Source organism: Argiope bruennichi, chromosome 7 (assembly GCF_947563725.1).
Source record: "Argiope bruennichi chromosome 7, qqArgBrue1.1, whole genome shotgun sequence".
Lineage (NCBI taxonomy): Eukaryota > Metazoa > Arthropoda > Arachnida > Araneae > Araneidae > Argiope > Argiope bruennichi.
Window position 1 is genome coordinate 36,895,602 of NC_079157.1, and position 25,515 is coordinate 36,921,116.

At 28.7% G+C, this 25,515-nt stretch overlaps 1 protein-coding gene across 2 annotated transcripts in view; it reads left to right on the forward strand.

The window, feature by feature from the left end:
* The window catches only part of LOC129975697 (solute carrier organic anion transporter family member 4A1-like), a 90,094-nt gene that overhangs the window by 57,620 nt on the left and 6,959 nt on the right, over positions 1–25,515 (forward strand). Inside the window, exons 1-5 of one of the 2 annotated variants that reach the window (XM_056088831.1) lie at positions 20,116–20,250; positions 20,584–21,395; positions 22,097–22,196; positions 23,537–23,658; positions 24,240–24,410. In XM_056088831.1, coding sequence (XP_055944806.1) covers positions 20,648–21,395; positions 22,097–22,196; positions 23,537–23,658; positions 24,240–24,410 — 1,141 coding nt within the window. In that variant the 5' untranslated portion in view covers positions 20,116–20,250; positions 20,584–20,647. Of the gene's footprint in view, positions 1–20,115; positions 20,251–20,583; positions 21,396–22,096; positions 22,197–23,536; positions 23,659–24,239; positions 24,411–25,515 lie in introns of those variants that run through there. The other variant, XM_056088832.1, reaches the window with a different exon arrangement.

Sequence of the window (25,515 nt, forward strand, 5' to 3'; positions counted from 1 at the left end):
CATAATATCTCAAAATCATTCAATAAAATTTTATGAAATTTGTTATGCATGTATCCAAAACCTTTGTAGGTGTGATAGAGTGCAGATTTTAAGATAGCTTCATTTATACATGTTTTACAGACACTTTTATTTCAAAACATAGACAAATTTTGACAAAAAAGAAATCATTAACGGCAACTTCAAATGCTCATAAAATTTTTATTTATTAAAAAAATTTTTTATCCTGCGGTCTGTTACATTTTATATAGTTTGAGATACATATGGATGAAATAAAAATTAATTATTTCCATTCATTTTTAACTTATTCTGTTTTTCCTGACATTGTAAATTTTGCTAAATTTTCATTAAGCAAACGGTTTTTTTTTTTTTTTTTCAAAAATTAAAGATAATAAATATATATTTTTTTTCTTCTAAAAGTGACCTTTCAAATCTGTTATAGCTATTTGGTACAATTAAAAAGGTATATGAATCATTTTTTAAAAGTTGGTTAACCTTATTAATTTTCTAACGTAGCCAGATTTATTTGAGGTTAATCGTTTTCATTTTACTAATTTTGTGAATCTGTATTTGTTTTAATTTGTCTCTTATGATTAAATTATCCGGTATCCATGTTTGCTTACAACATTATTAAAGCAGAGGTTTTTAATTTTTAAGACTCTAATATATAAATTAACATAATGAAACATAAATAAAAGTTTTAGAAATTATAATTGATTAACTGTTGATATTACCTACTATTTTATAATTCATAATAATTATAATTTTTATAAAATTATTGAGGAGGCAAATAGGAAAATAAAGTTTTTTAATCTCTCCGCTTACAACATAGCCCTTTGCTAGAACCATAGCATGTTGCCCAGTATTGTGTGATATTGTATTATACAATATCCAACAATATTATACGAATATTTTTTAATATCATATAATATTGTGCAATATATGTGTTCTACTTGGGCAGGCAGCTACCCAGTCTTCCTATTCGGAAATCCGCCATTGCATATGTTGAAACAATATGGCGTGTTTTATGTTCAACTTCGTCGTATCATTAAAATTATTAAGCAGACATTTTGATCCTTAGACTTATAAAAACCCTTATTTCTCACACATTTTTTGGTACTCATCATCATTATTTCTCACATAATTTTGGTACTAAGTCCACTTACCAAATTTCAGTTGTCTCTCTTATTTCGTTTTTAAGTTATTGTATGTACAAACATGTAAAATAAAAATTTCAAACCTTCCAGATTCGAACCTTTAATCTAATAATGTTTCATGTCTAATTCGTTTGATTTTATATTATGTTTTTTAAATTTATTTATCGCAGTGGTAACGTGCAAAAAAAAAAAAAAAAAAAAAAAATGTCGTTTTAACACTTGAGTAGTATACAAATTCGGTAACTAAAGTAATAAAATTTATTGTTGTAGAATATACTTAAGAAAATTTTCAGAGTTTATCAGAATTAGAGAAAAAATTGCACAGAAATATATTTTAAATCGTAGAAAAATCTAGTTTTATTTTTTTTTCTTTTGTATTTTAAAATGATGTAAAATGATTTGGTGAATTATTATGTTTCAAGGAAAAGGGAAAAGTTATTTAGGGAAATGTCTTAAAATTTTGCTTAGTTCTTTTTATTAAATTAAATTATTTCTTTAGATTAATTAGAATAAAATTTTGAAAAACAGCCTTTTTATTGAGTACCAACCAATGGCGCATTTATATATTTCCGGCTCTAGACAATACACATTAGGAGGCCTTTCTTTTAATAAATTGTTTAATTAATTTTCATATCAAAGCATTTTTAACACGCTAATGTTTTATTTCATTTTATTTTTATCTCATTATTTTTGTGAAAATGTATATGTTTTTATTATCTTTTTATGATTCTAGACAACCCGATATCTACATTTGTAAGCAACATTATTGGAGCAGATCTTAGTTTCTTATAAATATTCTAATTACACAGTGAATATAATGAAACATATAACAACCTGACCAATTATATTTGATAAAGAGTTAGCATTGTTATAACCTTTTTATAATTCACTGGAAAATCTTTTTTATAAGTTTATTTATTTGCCAGCTCAGTGGCCTAAACAGCTGTCTAATCTGCCTAAGTAGAAATCCACAACTAGCATTTACTGCCCAAGGAGTAACTATAGGTCAAATTTGGTAAGGACTAATGGTCTGCTCTATAGAGCGTTTTGAACGATTATTGCATCATGCATGTATAATTTTTACATGATACAAGTTGAACATGGTGTTACATCCAGCGAATAATCGTCCCAGATAAGCCACGACAATCCTACTTTTTTCTAATGTTTGTCGCTTCTAGGAACACACTCTTAGCATGAAGAAAGACCACTTGTGGTAAGGTCTCGGTTTCGGAGCCATAAAGCTCCTGGTTCAAACCTTGAAGCAGTTAAATATCCGTGCGTATATATACCTGATGTATGTTAAATCTGGATTCATACTGTCAAATGCTTTCCTATTATTGTCCTATAAAAGTCTGGAGAGAGAGTGCCGCTCAGATGTCGTCCTTATCATCCGACCGCGGTTCAAAATTACGAGGTATTTCCAAAAATAATTCTTATGTTGTTTTCAAACGGGGCTTTAATATAATTAAACTAAACTAATCCAGGTTGAAAAAGCTCGCTGGTGTGGCACAGAAATTTAATGAAGTGATACCGGTTCGGGAACCGACTCCGTCCTTTTATCATGGTTTAGAATTACGTGGCTTCTCCCAAAATAACCCCCCGTGTTGTTTTAAAACGGGATTTTATTCGGTACTATATAACTAAACAACAACAAAATAATAGATTAGCCGTGCTCGAAAATGTCCTACATTTAAATTAAATATCCTGGATTAACTAGGTTTATAATTGCAAATGAATTGTTTATATTAAAAACGATTACCTGGATGTGATATCTTTAAAAGCTGAGTTCCTAAGAATTTTGTCTGACTTTAACGACTTGGAATAAAGTCTCTTTATTGTGACAAATGTAGATTAGTCACTGTGTAGGAATTTTAACGTATGCAAAAGTGAAGTATTTTATTCATGCTTCTTTATCTCTTCTTACTTTTCTTTTTTGTAAGAATTTTTACAATTAACTACCTTATTGTTTCTATTTTTTATTATTATTATTATTATTTATTGGATTTTGTCCAAAAAAACTTTTTATTCTAGCTCATAAGCCTTACGGATATTCAGGAGATTTCGTATTTTGATAATACCTATTTCCACCCATCTTAAAAATTGGAATTGCGGTTTTAGACATTTTGCAACCGTAAGCACTGTACATTATGCTGCGTTTCTTTTAATAAATAGACCAATTATATTTCACATTTCAATACATTTTTAACTACATGTTAATTTTTTTTCTCGAAATAAATAGAAAGATTTTTTTATTTATTTCTTGTTGCCTCAGGCGACCAGTAGACTTGCTAGGAATGTTGTTCATATTTGATTCCAGATAATTAATTCAGATATAATGTCGTGTCCATAATTTCACCAAACTGTCTGATATTAAGGCCACGTTATTTTACTTGTCTTGTTTAAGTTTTATTTATTTTGTGCATGAACTTTTCTAATGGATATATTCCCATAAAATCATTGCATTATTAAAAATTTAAATGCCCGGTTTATCTATCGTCTAAATTTCGCGATAGTGTACTTAATTTATTTATTTGTTTTGTAAACTATACAGATATTAAACAAAATTCTTAATCTTTAACTAACTAACAATGAAATAAAAAAATCATGCCATCAGATAGCTAATGAAATAATAAATACAATTTGAATTTCAGACCAATAATGTAATCTATTGCTAAAGATTAGGGAAAAAAATATTTTTAAAAATTGCCGAAATTCAGAAAAAATTCGCACGACTAATAAATTGGTATCATTAAAAATACTTTTTTTTTTTAGTTTTGAATGGTGTAAAATTGATCTTCCTTCAAAAATAATTTCGAAAGTTATTGTTGAAAAAATCCAAACTTTCACATAATTTTTAATTGAATAAGATTTTTATTAAAATTTAAAAAAATTGCTCCGAGGTTAACATTCGAGCCTTTCAATGTTATGAATGGGCCAAATTTGTTAGCTCTAAGTCTTCAATGTTTCCCACTCAAGAATGAATGAAGTGATATTTCCCCTCTGGGAGAAAGCAAAAATACTTTTTATCAAAACTGTTAGTAAACGCGAGTGAAGTTTTTTTGAATATATTATAAAAATTAAATTATTTAATTTCCTCCGAAAAAAATTACATTCCTTGATAATAGCACTATGATGTCATTGTTCTACGTCAACCTTTTAAAACCGCATCTGCTTTCAAAGAAGCATACGTAATAATAATGCAATACTGGTAAAAGCAGGTAAAAAATATATGCGATTGAAAGATGAAGATGAAAATTGCCATTTATGCTTTATTCATTGGGTACGAGATTACGAACTTCAATTATTCATTGAGTACGCGAGCTTCAAAACTCCCTGCCCCAAAACAATCACGTTCTTACATGATAATTAAATAGATAGGAATCTCACATTTATATTTGACAAAGTATAAAATGGTAGTATTATTCTAACTTTTTATAATTTATAGAGTTTTTATTTATTTATTTATTTTTACAAATTTATTTGGCAACTAGGCTAATACCTTTTTAATCGATCTGCATTTCTTCCCTCATCCCAACTCCGTTAGGCAGCTAACTACCTATCGACGGAAAAGTAAAAGAGTTTTAGTTCTTTGAAGAAGAAAGAGAAAGATCATTTCTAAGATGCATTAGTGTGTTTTTAAATGTAGAATATAATCACGGACAAATATGAAAACTAAACCCATAGCGCTATTCGTCCTTTGTATCCAACTGTAGAGATCCCATATGTACTACCAACACATAAAAATATAGATTGCTAATCTTTCAAAAATCGTCTGACGAAACATTCTTCTAAATAAATACTCATTCTGTCTTTCACCTTTGTTCCATTTAGGAATAGAACTGCTTTTAAAACAATTTTCGATGACGAATTTGTCTGGGACTAGCATAAGTGAAAAAGAAATAATAGTTTGAATAAACATCCTTGTTTTCAACAGGGACACTGTGTTGGAGGAAAATCTCAATATCTATTAATAATAAGGGGAGGGGAGAGAAAAAAAAAGAGAGAATTGTCTCTCGACAGGCTAGACTATTCTACCTAGAGCTATCAATTTTTGTATAAATATTTCTTCGAGAATAAGAATTTGATTTTTTTTATGGGAGCGACTTTAATTAATTAAAAATTATACGACTTTTTAGTATTTTCTCGCTATAATTCCGAAAATATTATTGCACAAATTTAAAAAGTGATTTTTACATCATTTTCAAATTTAAAAGTACCTTTTTAATAAGATAAATTTAGTTTTTTTTTTTTTTCCTTTTAAATTTTACATATAAAAACTGTAATGCCCAAAATAATACAATGTGCTGTTAATGGTGCACATAATATAATTTGAGAAACCTTGCCTTATATTATACTCTAACAAAACCATATCATCAATACATTTTTATACTTAAACACAGCACAGCAGTTTGTATAGTAAAAATATTAGTCTTCCGAAATTAATAGTGTAACTTCATACTTAAGCCAGATGGAGTGGTCTCTCTAAAACTTTCTTGCATACACTCTAATAAACTTGACAAACCAGAAAACCCCTTATATGGCAGTGGCGTACAATAGTTACGAACTATTTACTTTTGGTGTAAATTTGGCAATTTTATTGAATCTGCAGTGTCATCCTTGGGGACTTTTTTGGCTGTTAATTCCTGGTATGCGTTAATAATATAGAAAATTTTAATTTGCGTTTCAGCCACATTTTTCTCAACCGATTGAAACAAAAATTTGCCACAAAACTGCACTTGTTATGACAAACTTCCATGCCAAACTTGATGCACTTTTAGCTGTATGGGATGCGCGAAGGATCGAACCTGGGACCTTGTGGTTTGCAGTCCAGTAACTAAACCATGATACCAAAACAATTGCTCGGGTAGCAGAGTTGTTAACTGGCTTATATGCCCTTCACCACAGACTCTCCCTCCAGTGAGTCGGAGATGAGACGAACGATATAGCTGTTGAGTGGTGATGTATTTTTTTAACTGTTGTCTAATGGGCCTGTACCCAGTTGAGTAGCGAGTGTGTGTGGGTGAGGGGTTACTGCGTCAAGTGAGTGTGACGACTTTGGGTTGCAGCGTCAAGTGAGTGCGACGACTTTGGGTTGCTGCGTCAAGTGAGTCTGGCGACTTTGGTTTGCTGTAGGTAGATGGCGCCACAACAGCTGTTACGAAGGTTGAGGGTTCATCGTCCGAGGTCACAAATTTAGCGGTATGGGATGCGCGAAGGATCGAACCTGGGACCTTGTGATTTGCAGTCCAGTAACTAAACCATGATATCAAAACAATTGCTCGGGTAGCAGAGTTGTTAACTGGCTTATATGCTATTCACCACATATTCAAGGCATTGCGTTTTTAAATTATTGAATTTACATGTTTTTGAAAGTACAGACCTACGCAGTCAACCCATTGTTGTATTTAACTCAAACTTTCCCCGGTGTCTATACCATAGATGTTAAACCTGCGACCGAATTTTTTTCATCTAATTCGCTTCGTTCTGTATTTATCGTGTTAAATTATTTTTGAACAGGTGGGCAGATAGACTTCCCCTGAATAGATTTACTCATATTTTTATAGAAATCTGCAGATTTGATGTAAAGACCGTATACCAAATTTTAAAAGTCTAGCTCAAAGCGTTTTTGAGTTAGTTATTTTTAACATTTTCTAAAAATGTATTTTTCGAGCTCAAAGCGATCTAACACGTGGAAGTTCGTCAAAATCTCAAGTTTGAATTTTTGGTCGATTACTATAATTTCTCTATACTACGAATACGAGAAAATAAAAAATACATTTACAAACACGAAAATTTAACTAGCAACTTTAAAACAGCAGAAATATCATGTTATTTTTTTTCGAAGGTCATCTGCAGAATTTCATTCACATCTAACAGCCAAATGTGAATTACACAAGTCTGTCTTATATAAGCTATTTAAATCTCCCGGCGGGTGAGCGAAATATTATTAGGAGTATATTTAAAGAAGTGGTCGAAATTAAAAGGGTTCTGGAAAGTTGCCATTTTGTTCTTTTTTTCGCGGCGGGAAAATCTCCATGGGGGAGGATTCTTGAATGGGAAAAAGAATTCATAAACATCTGGTCTGGAAATACGTAGCCAAAGGCTCGGTTTGTACGTGGAATGTCAAAGAATTTCCCGCCTTTTTCTTCTCTCCTGGGCCTGCCTTAGGAGGTGCGGTGCTCATTTGGAAACAATATAGTTACCGTTCTGATTTCCATTAAACTTGTACCATGTGGTTCCCGGGAACCACGTGGTACAGAGCCTGACTAAGGCATGGGGCATACATCCTCCCACATCAGAAGGGGACCCAAAATCGAATAGAAAGTTTATTTTATATTTCCTTCTTTAATTAACTTTTTTAAATATTAATACAGTGTAAAACCCGTCAGTTTTATGTTAGCTTCTTTATTAATCTGTCGTATGAACACAATAAATCTATATTTCGTAAATCCATAGCTTTCTGGGACGGAATTCAGCTAAATTTTCACAATTACGATGGACATTTTTCATTCTGTTAGAATAAATATTCGATCTTTAATGCCAAAATATTTATCATAATAAAATGAGACTAATAAACTAATTACCTTTCTTAAATAATGAAATTTGTTTTGTTTGTGTGCAATAAATGCAAGAAATAATTAAATACTCCTACATATGGAAATAACTGTTGAGAAATTTGAATATTTTTCATTTAAAAATGTACTAATATTTAGTTTGTGAGATTTAGGAGTTTCTCTTATAGACAGATGCTTAAGATGGTTGTAGAAAGCATTCCAATATAAATCTTGCCTTAACATTTTGTCAGATTGCATTTTAATGAAATGGTTAAATGTGGTACTTCGAGTTAAGACTAAAAGTGTTTTTAGTTTTAGGTTTAAATAGCATTTTGAATGAATTAACGAAAAATATCATAGACAATTTCTATGCACGGTTCTTCATTACTAAAGTAGTGAAGCAGAGGGAGGGGCAAAGAAGTTTTTGCCCCGGGCCTCAATTAGGGTAAGTCGGGCTCCCACCCACCCGCCGCTCTTTTTTATATCTTCTAATTTAGAGGGGATTCAAAACATGCGCTTCAAAAGGTAAAACAATTGCGGGTTGAAGATTTCTTTGGCTTATTTAATCTTATAACTTTTAATATGGAGGAGGTGCAGGACCCATTTGAAAACAATATAGTTGACTGATTTCCAGCAAACTTGTACCACAAGGTCTCACCCCCCCCCCCGCGCGCCACCTCATTTCTTTTAATGTTTTCTAATTTAGAGTGAATTAAAAACAAAAACATGGACTTCAAAAGGAAAAGAAAATGAAGGTTTAAGATTTCTTTACACATATTTATTTTTTAATTATTAAAAATGAGATCTAATTTTTATTATTTTTAATTTAATTTAGCTGTATAGAATTTTGGCTTTTTCTATCAATGGTGCGAAAATAAAATTGAATCGAAAAACCGTAGCAGTTAATCCAATGAGGTCTCAAGATCAGACTGCAAAATAAGTACTGTTTGCATTCATTTCCCCTTGATTTTGTAGAAAACTTATTTATTTATTTTGAGATTCTTAGAACTCTGAGAAAAGAAAAAAAAGCAGAATGTTTTCTTAAAGTCTTAATAATTTTGAGCCCTTTGTAATGGTACCCAGGGCACGTGTTTTTGTCTGATCAGTCTAATTACGCCATTGAACTGAGGTAAAATTGCTCTCCTGATTGCGGGTTTCTTTTGAGAGGGGAGGGACTTACAGGGAAGTAATCAGTCCAATTGTCTAAGACCGACCCTGATTGATCAAGTTATGAATTGAACTTGATTATTATATCTTTCTCATACCTAAAGTATAAGCCGTTTTCAGCTCATTGGGATTAACAGTTACTAAAAATGTCAAGTGAATATTTTGATTGTCTAAATTTCTATGGTTTCACAGTAAAATATTTTTAAACTATAAATTTTGAAAAAAAAAAAATTAACTGATAACATTTTAAAAGGTTTACATCATCCTGTTCACTCTGTTATGCCTTTCAATAATTTTCTCTATATATATCTTTACACAATCAAATATATCAGAGGAAAACAGCAGCAATATTTAACCAGTGGAATTGGTCACCCCAAAACTTATTCGCATATTTTCTGATAAATTTGCCATGCAAGAAAACACCTTGCATAGCACTGGCGTGGAATAGTTACGAAATATTAACTTTTGGCATGAAATTAACATTACTAATCCATTTTGGCATTACTAAATCTATCATGTCATTCTAAGCGAGTTTTTTTTTTTTTTGGGGGGGGGGGGGCGATTAATCACTGACATTTGAGTAATAGCATCAGAAAGTCGAATCTTATGTTTTATCATTTTTTTGTCAATCGATTGAAACAAAAATTTGACATAAAAGTGCACTTGTTATCATAAAATAGCATATCTAATTTCTTATATTTAAGTCACTACGTTTTTGAATTATCATGTTTACATGTTCCTGAAAGTACAGACAGACAGATGGCCAACCCGTTGTTGGTTTAGACTCAAAATTTGACAGTTATCTACACTATATGGATGTTAAATCTGTCTACCGAATCTTATCTACCTAGCTCTCTTCATTCTGTAATTATAGTGTTAACTTATATTCGAACAGCCGGACAGACGAACTTCCTCTGAACAGATTTTACACAAAAATTTGATAGAAATATCCAAATTTGAGATAAAGACCGTATACCAAATTTCAACCGTCTAGCTCAAAGCGTTTTTGAGTAATCATTGTCACAGACCGACAGTAGGTCATTTTTCAAAAATGTGTTTTTCGACTTCAGAGAAGTTCTAAACGTGGAGATTCGTCAAAATCTCGCGTTCGAATTTTTTGACGATTTTTGTAGACTTCTCCTACACTATGTATTCAAGAATGTAAGAATTGTTACTCTTTAAATTATATTTCATCACTGCTTATTTATGAAATTAAAACTTAATTATAAGTATACCACACTTCAAAACTAATATTAAAATTATACTTTAAATTGAAACTTACACATGGAATAATAAGTCATAATATCTTGCTTTCTTTATCCACGATTGAAAAAAGATCAGTATGAAATGTTAATAACAGCAATGAAAACAATATGAGTTTCAATTCAACAATGAAAAAATATTTTTATACAATACGCTTATATTTGTTTAAAATTTATTAAATAAAAATAGAAAGAAAAAAAATATGCGACAAAAATTAGTTTTCAACGAACAAAAATTGTTTTGAATTTTCCAATGATGTAAAAATCATTTTTGTTCTGTGACAGGATACGCAGAATCTTGAGAAGTACTAAAATTTGAAAATCATCTTTAAGCACCTCAAAAGTTCTTAGTTTTAAACAAGAGTCCTTTAAAGGTGCGTGATTTTCTCTAGAAATGCAAAGAAAACTTCTTTTTTTTTTTTTTTTTCCAGACACTGAATTCGATAAATCGAAAGCATGGCTATAAAGATTTATTTACCGAATCTATCAAGAAAGAAAACGGATAAAAGGGGAGAATTCAGAGAAGAAATCCAAGAATATATAGATCCAGATATAGCAACACATATCAAGAAGACGTTTAATTACTTTTTCTTCCCCGCCTTATCTTTCTTCAACAATATCCATCGCCATTTATTTCAATACTGGAGTGGTTATCCTTAAGCGACAGTATGAAATATGGACTGTGCCATGCTCGCCATGTCTCGAAAAACACTATGTCATAGCTAGCTGTATTGTTAGAGCTTCAAGCTGTCATGCAGTTTACGCAGGCTCGATCCCGGTCTTTCAATTCCGTTTTGGCTTGGATTCCGTTCTGGCGAATTAAAGTTTTCAAAATTATTTTCTGTTTCAGCCTTAGATAGCTACAATGAACTACTCGAGTGGGATTTTTTTCGAAAATAATTAAATAAATCATCCCCCATATTAAGGCACGTGCAACGTAAATCCATTAACGTCCTCTTTCTCCCATAAATAATTAAAATATTATTTATTTAATAACTAGTCGTCTTTGGCGACAAGCCGGTTCGTCAGTATTAATGCTCGCTAAAATGTTCAGTTAATATTTTATGTAACTTGTTCTCAGAATAGGTTTTTCAGCAAAATACTTTTAAGCTTCATGATTTTGATAGTCATATTGTTCACTTGTACTATCATGTGCCTTAAGCCGTTCTGTTCATTGTATTACGCGTCTCTCTCTAATTTTCCATAATGCCCGTAAAATTCAATTTTAAATTAAAGTGGAAATAATTAAACTACAATTTATATAAAAACATATTTTTGTTCGTTCCGGCATGTCATTAAAAAATTATGACAACTGAAAGCAGATTCGTTCGGCTTTGAAATCTTATGTGCACTGCACAATAATTTTCATAATTTATAATATCTCAAAGAATTATTCAACAAAAATTTCACGGATTCAATGAAATTTTTTTTTTATTTTTATTTTTAAAAGGATATAAACGCTGTCAATAATAATTTTTTTTTCTGTTTATATTCAAATATATTTCAAAAAATTATGAAGTTTAAATTTTAAACAGTCCTTTAGTCCTAAGGAATCATATTCTGAAAAATATTCTTGACTCTCCTTTTAAATAAATAAATAAACGTTTCTTTTCTGCGTTCAAATCTGACCTATTTATTAAGTTTTGAAAATTACACTATTAAAACAATCAACATTTTCATAATGTAAGACCAATCACTCTTAAGAAACTCTGAAAGATGATTAGCTGTTTTGAGACGATCGATGAAGTGATCTACTATAATCACCCGTTTTTGTAGAATAGTGATGTTGAAATTTTCATAAGTCGATCAGCTTTAGTGATAATTTGATCACAACAAAAAAGTTATATCAACTTTCATGACGTTAGAGCTTTATGCGCTCGTCTGAACTAGTTAAATTAGTTTTAAACTTTTCCTTAAACTTACAAATTATAAATGCTATTCCAAATTATGATGTGGAGGGGCTCGTGACCACTTTGTTACATCGTGGAACTCCGAAACATCACCACGTTGCAGTAGTCGAAAAACGTTCGAACTTCTTTAATTTTTAGTGTTTTAGGTGATGAACAATTTATTTTTCATGTGCCTGATAAATGTATGTTTTTTTTATGTAAATTTTTCGACGATTACAGTATTTTCTCTCTGTATATGAGATAGAAATATTGCTTTGTAGATTATAGAAGTTTAACTAATGTCTGCAAAAACGAACAAAATTTTTGCCGAACTCTTTTTTAAAAATCCAATTGAAAAAAAAAACTGTTCTGCATTAATTTTTTTTTTATCTTTAATATTACAGTTAATCAATTTTACAGCATAGCCAAATATCAATTATTTTGTCCTCCTTAATAAAAAGACTTGGAGTTATTAATTATTAGCATATGAAATAAACTCTTCTCTAAACTATATAAAATAGTTAACGAGATTTGAACTTCCAGTCCAAAACATTGTAACTCAATGTTATTAACTCGAATTGTTTTAATTTTATTTTTAAAAATTCACTTTTAATTATAACAACGTGAAGTTAAAAATGCATTTAATATCATCACAATTCACTTATTTATAAATTCAGTAATTAAAACAATGAAAACTATTATAAAGTATATTTAACAATCATTTTTAAAAAATTATTAAAATTAGGTAAAAAATTGTATTGAATCAAATAAGTTAATAACATTGAGTTACGACTAGTCACTCTTAAAGTTAAGCAAAATCGTTAAATAATTGATTGATTTTCAATTAAAAATTAAATTTTAGAACTTTTTTCTTCATGACTGCTTATTAAACTAAAAGTACTCTGTGCTAAATTTGCAATTCTGAATCCAGAGCTCTGGCCTGAAAAACATTTTGAATTATTTTTACCAAAGAAGTAGCACCACACAATTATTAGATTATCTACCTGTCTATAAAACAAGTTACAATCCTAGCCACTACAATAACTTACATTTCTCACTCCAGATGGCGCTATTTTGTTTATTATAGTTGTTTTCTCTTTTTCACTTATATATATATACGTAAATAAACATATTTATCTTCTGTGTTATAAGGATGCGGTAATGTGAATTTTTGTTTTTGCATTGCTACATACTATCCTTGAATCGGGGATCGGAACATTAGTAAGTTTATTTATTTAATTGCTCTCCCACTTGTTACAATACATCTTATTGATACTTTATATATCGCCAAAGTTTGTATTATTTGAGAAAAAAAAAATGTTGACAATAGAAATAAAATGAAATTCTTAGGGACACTTCTATGTACCATTTTTCATCTAATCACCGTAATTAAGCAACATAGAATTGGTATATTTGGGATTGTGATCCCTAGGAATATGATGTTTTAATTTAAATGTAAAACAAACAAGACCTGATTATCAAAGACGTGGGGAGGTGGCGAGAAACAGAAAGGGATGGGCGTTTGAATAAACAGATCACTTCACAATAATAAATATTATTATTTTTCATTTTAAAAAGTAAAATTATTTTGAATAGGTACTGAAATCGTAAAAATATTGAACAATGTATATTTTGCATTGTTATTATAATTATGGAGCAATGCATATTTTGAAATTATTTTATTTTTGATCAAGCATTAAACATAAAACGTACTATAACTCAAAATATGAATATGATAACAATATTAAAGGATATTTTGAAATTCGTGTTAATTTTTAAAAATGTATCTTAATTTTGAATTACACAGAAATCAAATAATTTCATTTTAAAATCTCGGCATGTGTAAGTAATATCGAAAGAATTATGTGCTTTCTGAATCGAAATAAAAAACAGGTTTAAATGTGTTTAGCATTAATATTTTGAATCAACTTCCGCCACCGCTTACCAATAACTTATTATTTTTATTAATTTGAAATAACAATTATATTTTCGAGGATAAGTTGTAAAAATATCTCTAGAAATATAGAAAAAAAAAATCCTTATAATTTCGCTTTAGTAAATAATAAACTCTGTCAAAATGACGTTCCGTCGCATTCCGGTTTCCTAACACTTCGGATGAAAAAGCTATCTGATACTTTATCCATTGCTATATGCTGTGTAATAGTTGATAAAAAAATTTGTTGACAACAGAAAGACTATTAAGACAGCTGTTTTTTAAGTTTATTTATTTATTGAGTTTCTGGAACAACATTTTATTTTCGGATCTTTTTAATTTATTATTTTTATTTTGTTTTTAATAGGTTAACATATTTTTTTTCTTTCCTTCCCCCTCTATTTCCCAGATTGAAAAACAATGAAAAAAATGTTCTCAAATTGATTTCTACTTTTGTTTGTTTTGATATGATATAAACAATCAAGAAAATATTAATTATGCTGTTTTTTCCCTCCATATTGACTAGAAAAATTAAATTCGCTTGTTTGAAAAAAGGTCTAATTATTTTATATAGAACTTATCTCTCCAAAGTTTTTTTTCCGTCCATTCATTGCTTTTTAAAATTTTCATAATTTATAATTTTAGGTGTCTAATTTGTCATACTAAAAAAATAGCGGCAAAAAAAGATGTATTGGAATTGTATTTTTATTTTTATTTCAATCCATTTTTTTAATTCACGAATTACATTTAATTTCACAAAAAAAAAAATATGTTTCGAAAAATTTATATTTTTGCATTTGTTCCTAATTATTCGCTATTTTACCATAGAACCCTAGGCTTTATATGAAAACTGTCGCAAAATTTGATATAGTATCCAGAATATTTTTTTTTAATTAAATGAACTTGTTTTGAACCGATGTGATTTTTTTAAAATTCTTTTCCTGCAAGTATTGAAAGACTTCGATAGCAACTTATTGCCATTTTTATTTCAAAAACATAACTCTGGTTTTATTTCATTGAAACGCAATCAGGACTTACATTATATGTTAACTCTTATAAAATGTACAGTATTTGCAAAATAACAGGGAACTTTTATCTTAATAATTTTTGGTAGTTTTGCATTCTGTTTGTCACCTATATTTGCATTTTTCACTAATATGTTATTTAACATAATTTAAAATGCAAAATAATTAATATCTGCGAACAAATATTACTTGTGTCTCTAATTCTGGAATAAACAGAAGAGTTTCAAATAAAATTTATAGGAATCGTTCTCAAATTTTATTTAGATTTAAAGAAAAAAAAATGGCTTCCAGAAAGTCTTATGCATGCATTTTTACTGTTAAAGACAATGTGAAACAAGTTTCAATCAATAGTAATATATTTATTCAAATATTATTTTTTATTTATATCATATTGTAAATTGGTAGTTGAAATTGCTGAAGTATCAATCATCATCTGATAGTTAATTGTTCAATCATAATTCTTCAAATTATAAATAAATTAATTTTGCGAATAAATTTAAATATTTGAAACTGGATTTATATATTTAATTCTCACTGATGGTAGTCGATAAATTACTGTCTTTTCTTTTCTTCGAATACTTGGTGCCAGTTTGTGACTGATATTTTCCTGTTCATTTTAACTAATTTAATGTAATCTCATATTTTTTGATAAACTTGTGATTAGAATTATAAAAAAAATTGTTACAATATAAATTAATCAAAGATTATTGTTGTTAGTAATGAAATTGTATGTTAGTTAATAATAAAAGATTGTAATAGTTTTTTTTTTTTTTTTTGACACTGTTATCAAAAGAAATTCGGGAAACAAACAACTGAATGAAAATTCGTTTGGTTATGATGAATTAAGTCCTTTTTATTCGCATTTATTTTCTAAATATTTCATACCAGTAGGATATGTTATTCAACAGAATTCCTTGTTCCTTTGTATTTCCTACTGCATTACTCATATCAAAAGTAAATAACGTTTTTTTAGAAATATATTAATACATTTATTCTTAAATATTTTCACAGCTTCAACACTAGCAATTAGATTCTTGTATCTTCACCAATTCTGTTTCCTGGCGATATAGTTTCTGTCAAATTCTCTGACTAAGGGGGAAAAAATCTGAGTTATGCCATTGATAAAGAGTTTTAGCATTCATTAATTATATATTTTTAGTAATTAAATATGACTAGATTCTTTGGTAAAATTAATACCAATAGTCTATCAAATGGTATATAATTACTTGGAGATGAAAACCTAATTGACAAAAAAATAACAAAAACTGAGATTTATAATGATAACAGCATTTCACTAATTCAATGCGTTATGAGATGCTAATTATATAGCATATATCAATACTTAAAATATATGAGGAAATGACAGAAATTCTCTTTAATATTCTAATTCAACGCATTCTTTTTACTTTAAAATATTATATTTAATAAAATAAATTATATTTCATATAATATATACAGTGGCTCAAAAAATTGAGAGTACACCTTACTTTTACTTGATAAATCCGACTTCCAATATAAATAACACATTATCGGGAAGTGCAAACATGATTTTATTTTTGCACATAACAAATGGTTTAATTTAGAATAAAAATAAAGAAAAATCAACGAAAAACTTCTAAATTGAAAAGGTTCAGAAGCATTTTAAATGAACATACGTAGAATTTTGCCTCAAAAAATTGAGAATACACCAATGGAATTTTTGTAATATCTCGCATAGAAACAAAGTGTCACTATTAAGTTGCATTTCTTTTGGCTCTTATAATGGCCTCTAAACGTTATGGTACCGATTCGACCAATGTTTGGTGATATCTGAGGATATTTTACCCCATTCTTCTTGCAACACTTGTTTGAAATGGATTTTGTTTCTAATTTTGTGTTTTTGAACCACTTTTTCGAGTATGGCCCATGAATATTTAATGGTTTTGATGGTACCGTGGTGTGTGTACTGTGGTGGTGTGTGTAACTGCTGTTTACAATGAAAAAGACGCCATATTTTCGACGTTATGTGCATTCTGTTTAGAGTCGTTGCCCTGCTGGAAAATGGAATTTCCATCTAAACCCAAATTTTTAACACTTTCCTTTTGATTGCTGTGACCATATGGTTCATCCAACTTGTTGCAGAAACTTATCAAATCAAAGGCAGAAGTGTAATGTTGAAACTGTGCGAAATGCCATTAGACAAGCTGGGTATAAAAGTCGATTGTTAGAAAGTAACCGCTCATCAGCTTGCAAATTCAGAAAAGGCATTTGAAGTTTGGAAAAACTCATCAATTGAAGACCAATAACCTTTGAAAGAAAGCCATATTTAGTAATGAAAGAAAACTCGACATTTTTGGCAGTGACAGCCATCGTACCGTATGGAGAAAGCGTAATACTGCTTTTGGATCCAAAAAATTTACTTCCTATAGTTAAACATGATGGCTTCATCCGGGGTAGGAAATTTAATTTTTATAGATGGCATTATAAACGACATGGTTTACTTTGATATACTTCGCAGCAATCTAAAGAAAAGTGCTAAAAATTTGGGTTTAAATGGAAATTTCATTTTCCAATAGGAAAACGACCCCAAACAGAATGCACATAACGTCAAAATATGGTGTCTTTTTCATTGTAAACAGAAGTTACACACATCTTCACAGTACCCCGTCATCAATACCATTGAATTTCTGTGGGCCACACTCGAAGCAGTATTCCAAAAACTCAAAATTAGGAACAAAACCCATTTAAAATAAGTGGTGCAAGAAGTATCGGGTAAAATAGCTTCAAATACTACCAAAAATTAGTCGAATCGGTAGCATAACGTTTAGAGGATATTATAAAAGCCAAAAGACATGCAACTAAATACTGACACGTTCTTTCTATGCGAGATATTACAAAAATTCCATTGGTGTATTCTCAATTTTTTGAGGCAAAATTCTGCGCATCTTTTTTAAAATGCTTCTGAAACTATTCAATTTAGAAGTTTTTCGTTGATTTTTTCTTTATTTTTATTCTAAATTAAACCATTTCTTATGTGTAAAAATAAAAAGATGTTTGCACTTCCCGGTAATGTGTTATTTATATTGGAAATCGGATTCATCAAGTGAAAGTAAGGTGTACTCTCAATTTTTTGAGCCACTGTACATAATTCATATAATTTCGTATAATATAATTTATATAAATTATATCTCAATTCATATTTTGTTTTATAAAAAAATAACACTTTCATTCAACAGATGATATTATTCTGCTTTAGTCCACCTAAATCCTCTGCATTTAACATGTAATTTCGGGGATATCGGTTGTATTACTAGTTTTTCTTCTACCATGTTCTCTAAGTGTTTGCATTTTAAATATTCTTTCTACATCATAGAAAACTAAAGTGAAACAGATATTTAGGTTAACTTTAGCAGCTGTCATAAATTTGTTAACACACGTCTTTTTTTTTTTTTTTTTTTTTTTTTTTCCCTCTCCATTCGTTGCTAATTAACGCATCCACAATCACATCATTCGATATTCTTCTAAATGTTTTACTTCAATTTTCATCATAATTTTTTTTTTTAAATTCGCAATCCGAAATTTATTCCGGCTTTCGCTTTAATAAATTTGTTTTATTAAAAAAAAAAAGTTTTTTTTTTTTTTTTTAAACATAAAGATATCCTGAAACTAGAAATGATTATCACTATCGTTTTCTTATTTTAAATTTTTTCTGAATGCAAAAATTAAGAAGTATGATTAGTAAAAAGTCTCATTTTTATTAGAATAAATTATCTTTCATTGTAAGAAAACAAACACATTTAATAATTTAATATTATAAATGTTTAGGACTTTAGCGTTTATCTTCAAATTGCATTAAATTAAGAGAAAACGATTCACTTAATTATGAGTTGGTAGAATTTATGGAAAGTGATCATATCACCTAAAAGTATTATGTAAAATAAATAAATAGATAATATCTACATATTTATCTTCCAAAACCAGATATGATTTTGCTCAATTTTTTTCTTTTGTTTTTTTTAAATAAATTTGTTAAGCATCCGAATACTCCCGATGAACATTGATAGAAAAAAAAATCTGCTTTATGTGTTTTTTTTTTAATGTTTTTTCATAAAAAAAGGTTTTTCAAAATTTTTGATATCTCGTAGATTAATCAATTCCATTTTTGATTATTTTGTCATTTGTGATTTATCTTCATTCTGTTTCAAGACGTATTTAAAGTTTTTCTAAAGTTTAAATACGTCTTGAAACAGAATGAAGATAAATTTCCTAGTTATATCTTTGAGTGAACTTGAAACAGTTTTTAAAGTGCAGGTATTGTTCTAGATTGAATATAAGTTTAAAATTTAAAATTTTTATTTACATGGTTTGGCTATCTATTCTGAAATATAAACTTATTTCTGTATAATAATTATTATTTACCAATCAGCACCTATTATTACTGTTAATCAGCAATTTAGAATGAAGTTGATGCCTTAAATCATTCTCACAAAATTACCATGTTTCAGAATAACGTGGATCGTTTCCTCGTATTGTTCCAAACCAAATTAATATCACTAAATTACTGAATGGTTACCATAATTTTGTTAACACTCTCTTTGTGACACTATATATATATATATATATATATATATATATATATATATATAATAAAAATTTTCTAGTTATATCTTTGAGTGAATTAAATGCCATTCTTTATAATTAATAGTTGAAACAAATGAATGATAAAAAGATTGTAAAAACAAAAAGAATTCGATGTTTTTTGGGAAAAAGTTGGAGTTAATTTGAACTTGGCGCTCTTAATAATAGCCAAATAGGATTTGGCAAGTGTTTAAGCAGAAGGGTTACTATATTGTTCGGATAGGTAGCTCCTTCTAAATAAATAAGGAAATTTATCCATATGAAATCTGTATACCAAGTCGCATTAATGTATAAAATTTTGGTTTCATTTTTAAGAATCGGTTTATTATTGCGATGAATTTCGCCAATATCGTTATGGAAATTTTTTTGACTACGAATAACATGAAATCGAACCTTTCACCTCTACCTTCCCTACTTGAGCGCCCTCAAACGGCGTGTCACGTGACAGAACCTGACCAATTATGGCTTGGAACGCTCGTCCAGCGTTGCTTTTTGTTCTGTTTGGTTTGTTATCGTATCCGTATCGTCCAGCCAACAGATGCCACGATTGACGCGGGAATGTCAACTTGAAGTTCTATCAATAAGTACAATAGTAATGCGCTGGCGGCTTTTTTTATTCGCTCATTTACATTGCTTTGAATAAAGCTAAGTATGTATTCAAAATTCTATTACTATTGTATTGCTTATTTAAATGACGTAATTCCCTTCTTAAAAATGCCATACATCGTTTGCTTTAATATGTTTCTGAAATTATATTTTGTGAAAAGAGCTAAACATATTTTCTATTTTTAATATATAACTAATAATTTCGGAACTAATGCTTTTTATCTGCAAGCATTATCCCAATACATTTTATTTCAAAATAATTTTACAAATTATATTTTATGTGAAAAAAGCTGTTTCTAAATGTTAAGAAAATGAATATTTTTTCTTGTATAATAAAAATGACAAAATGTGGTAATTGTTTTTCATTTTATTCCAGAAAATGTCTGCTGTGAGAATCTGAATATGACTGTTATATAAATAGCATATTTCTAAAGTTCATAATGGCAGGAATAGACAGCCTGAGTATACCAAGTGAAGGCAGGGTACCCAGTACCTTGTCAGTATCATCCAGCAAGAGTTACCTCATTCCAGGTGGTGATGAAAGCCCTTGTACAGAGCAACCACCATCCAAAACAAATGGCTCAGGGAATTCTATGAGTGAACTTTCAGATAGTTTTGCTGAAACTGACAAATTATGCGGCTGGGGGAATTTCCGTCCATTTTGCTTGCAGAATTTTAGGACTCCACAGTGGGTACTCTTTTGGCTTTGTTGGGCTGGTGCTTTACAAGGCTTGATAGTGAATGGTTTCATCAATGTTGTGATAACCACAATTGAGAAAAGATATGAACTTAAAAGTACTGAATCTGGCCTTATAGCTGGTTGTTATGACATTGCATCTTTCATTTGTTTAATACCTGTCAGCTATCTAGGTGGTACAAGAAGCAAGCCATTTTTCCTAGGAAGTGGACTTATTATCTTGGCATTTGGATCATTAGTATTTTCCTTGCCATATTTCCTAGCAGGTCCATATACGTTCAGCCAAGAACAAGACTTTCAATGTCATTTGGGTCTTCCAAGTGTGAACTATTCACTTACATGTTCTCCTGGTGATTCTTCATTATCAAACTACAAGTACATCTTCTTTATCGGACAGTTTCTTCATGGCGTTGGAGCAGTACCTCTGTATACTCTAGGTTGCACTTACATTGATGAAAATGTTCCTACAAAGATGTCTTCTATGTATTTAGGTTTGTTCCATTGCTTATATTTATTGCTTAGGATATCTGAAATTGAATTTATAGGAACTAAAGATTTTTTTATTATCTAATTTTAAATTGTTAGAATCTAAAAAATGTATTTTATGTTTCTAAAAGAAGATCTTGAAATTTTTGTTAATTGAAAGTATGCAAGATTATATATTTAATTCAAGATATTATGCTTTCTATAAGATTATAAATATTAAAAATTATATCTACTGTTCTCTGTAGTTTTTAGTTATTGAAATGCTCATTTTTATGAAATATTTTGTGACTTAAATTTCAACTCTTTCATCTTTTGGCAAGCATTTATTTTTTAATACAATTATTGTATTAAAATGTGTTACTTATGATATTAATAACAGCTATTAGTTGAACATTAAAAATCAAATAATGTACCAAAAATGTATTAAATCAAATAATGTATCAAAATTATAATTATATGGTAATTTAATTCATCAACAAATCCTACATGCCAGTAAAGCTCTTTTGTAATTAATGTATGGCTATGGTATGCAATTTATACATAAATACCAGTTTTATTTAATTTGTTTAGTTCAGACCATCACTTCTGTTTTTATTTTGCAAATTCATATTTATTCGCTGTGTAAATGATGCATTATTTACATTCATAAAATTTATGTTGGAAATGTATTTTATGTATGTAGTATTTAAATATATTTTTATAATAGGAATATTTTATACTATGGCTATTGTTGGTCCTGCTCTGGGTTATCTGCTTGGTGGACAGCTGTTGAAAATTTATGTGGATTTTGGAATCAATGCTAATGAGTAAGAATTCATTTTTTTTTTTTTTCGTTTTTATTACTTTGCAATGTTTTCATAAAATTATTTGTTTGTTTCAACGACTGATATTCTACACATTACTCTTTTTCTTCTTGTATTCATAATTTCTTTTTATTCAAATATTTTTATTAATTAAAAAAGGATGTAAAGCTGAATTTCAAATTATTTTGAAAAATATTTGAGTTATTTTATTTACAGAGCTAAACTTTAGATTATAATGAAGTTGCTGAAGTTGAATTGTTTTGAGATAATTAATATAAAATGTTGAAATTGGTAATTTTGAAGTACTTGTATATTAACTATCTGCCAATAATTGATAAAGATGTCATGTTAGTCTGTTGATTATGTTCGCCATTATTTAGCAGCTGAGCCAAAACTTTGTCAATGGCACATGATTAATACACATTAGAATCTTGTCATTTATATTTATTGAGAAATGTGCATTACCAAATAAAGCCTCACTAAAGCTTTCTAATTCCCCAATATTTCATATTTTAAAATTATTAAGCACTTCAAATTTTTATCGGTCAATTTATATTTTATTGGCTTTTTGTATATTTGGGGATTTCATTTGTGATATCAAACATTTATCAGCAATTAAAAAAAAATCTAACCATGTCAGGCTTATTGCTAACAGTAATTAATCACTATTAAAAGCTCCTCAATAATGTGATTTAGTCCATTGATTAAATTTACCAACAACATACAATCAAGCTTAGACTTCAGCAGAAGCATGCAGTTTAGAGAAAAGTTTGCCTAAAATATGTACCTAATATACAAATACCCATTTTACTTTTATTAATTTTAAAAATAACTTCTATAAAATGTTCCAGTTGCTGTTTTTGAAATCTGGCTAGCTATTTTTTCAAAAACCATGTATTTTGGCATATGTTTTACAAGATTATCAAAAACTGTCTTTGTAGTTTTGGTTTAACAGAATTAACATGTTTCATTCTTGTTATGTAATGTAATTTGTATATTTCAAAAAGTACAGAATTGTCTGGAGTGGAATCTGATAAATTATGATGATTTATAAGATTTTGATAGTTTTTAAAAATGTATAAAAATTATAAGCCTGTACTGTAAAGGGAAAGATATCCTAATAAATTTATTTGGTAAGCTCCTTCAAACATTGCAGCCAAAATGAAATGCTTTTATTTTATTAAAGAAAGGAAAAAAAGGTATTAAAAATTTTTTTGACAGATTGTTAGGAAGTAAGATGTTTATAAAATTTTAATTTATAATTCAATAAATATTTATTATATAAAATGTAACAATATTTGAATTGAATATTTTGCCAATTGTACTAATTCCCTTTATTTTAGCTTAGGTTTGTCACCTTCCAGTACTGTGTGGGTTGGTGCTTGGTGGATTGGATTTGTTTTCTGTGCAGTAATTGGATTCCTCATAGCCATACCCATGCTTGCTTTTCCGAAGACGTTGCCATGTAAGCTTTCAAATGAATCCAAATAAATTTAATTTGCTTTTCAGAGTCTTGAAATCTTAACTGTCATATGAATTGTTAATCTGATATTGTCCTTGTACTAATTTTTAATTAAGAGTCCTAAAAAAATCATACTTCATTATCTCTTTTAACATATATACATTTCGCATCATAAAGGAAAAGCACAATACAGAAAAACAAATATATTGAATATTCTGATTTTCCTTTTCTGTATTTAAACATGCATGCAGTATATAAATACTTTGCCATTTTGTACTTTCTAGATAGATTGAGTGAATTCTGAAATTGTCATATCGCTAGTTTGTTAAGTGAAGCAAAAAAAACTTTTATAATTATTAGAATGTTTTTTTTTTTTAAATTGTAATACTAAAACCTTTGAACTATTCGTTATTTGAAGTATGCAATGCTTGCAAAGTTCAAGATGAACTCTTAATTCATGCATTTTAATTTTAAAATTTTTTTGTAAACATTATTATATTTTTCTTGAAATTAAGGGAATAGATGTGATACAATTAAATTTTAATAATTGAATCTGTCTAATTTTAGAATTTTCTTCATTGCAGCTACAGCAAAAGTGAAAGCGGGGAAAGTAAGTGAAATGCATCAAAAGCTTGAAGAAAGTGAAGCTACTCGAGTTAGTTTTGGATCCAGTGTATCGGATTTACCTATATCTTTTGGATTACTCATCAAAAATCCTACATTTGTATTCTTGAGTTTGGCTGGAGCTAGTGAAGGTACAAAGTCCTATTCTTAAGCTTTAATTTCAGCAGAAAATTTCATATCATTTGAATAGCTGATAAATTTCTGAGATTTTCTGTGTATATGTGTGTGTGTGTGTGTGTGTGTATTAATGTCTTTTTCTCAACATATGTAAGGTTATAAAAATAAATGAGATATCAGTAGAAAAGAATTTTGCAGCAAGAAACTTAATTTACATTAAAACATAATATTTTTTAAACTAATTCTTTAATTTAAAATTTAAACATTATAGAAATTATATGAATTGACAATTTACCGATAAGGATCCTGTACGCATCAAGGTATGCCTTTCTCCATTCTATTGAATCATTCATTTGGAATGTCTTAATCAAATGGCAGGAAAAAAATTCAAGGTGATTGCATTCTGACAATGCAGCATATATGGACGAGATTGTGACAATATAGTATTGCATATGATAACATTGTGAATAAATTCACATCAATAAACTATTTTGTGTATGCTCATCACTGAGTATTTTTAAATTCAACTACCCAATAAAAGACAGAATCATTTAAGCATAGAAGATTAAGACATCATACAAAAGTTTTCGTATGCTTACTGGCTCTAATGAAATTTTTTAGATGATTTGCTTACTTTATATTTTAAAATTTTTTTATTTATGTCTGAACTGATATTAAATAATTATTATGTAAGTAATATGATACTTATACATAATTTATTCTAATTTTTTAAAATGTTAATCAATTATTTTATACATGACATATTTCTGTTAAAACGTAGATTTTTGTTGATTTTGGGATCAAATTCAGCAATACCAAGATTGATTAATTTTCTTTTATATGTAATAATTCTATAATATTTTGAATATCTTGGGTACTTTTTGTAAAAATGTATTCATAAATAATCCTCCTAAAATGCATGTATAAATAATGTTAAAATAATCCTTTTGTTCCTGGTGTTAATATTTGGCACACTGCATTATTTTATGAAGTTTAACATTTGCTGTTCCAAGTCTGTGTTATCTTCCCTTTTGAAAATTTTGGGAAGCCCTTTTTTTTTTTTTTTTTTTTTGTATAACTAATAAAAAAAAAAATTATTTATCATTTTTACAGTTTTTA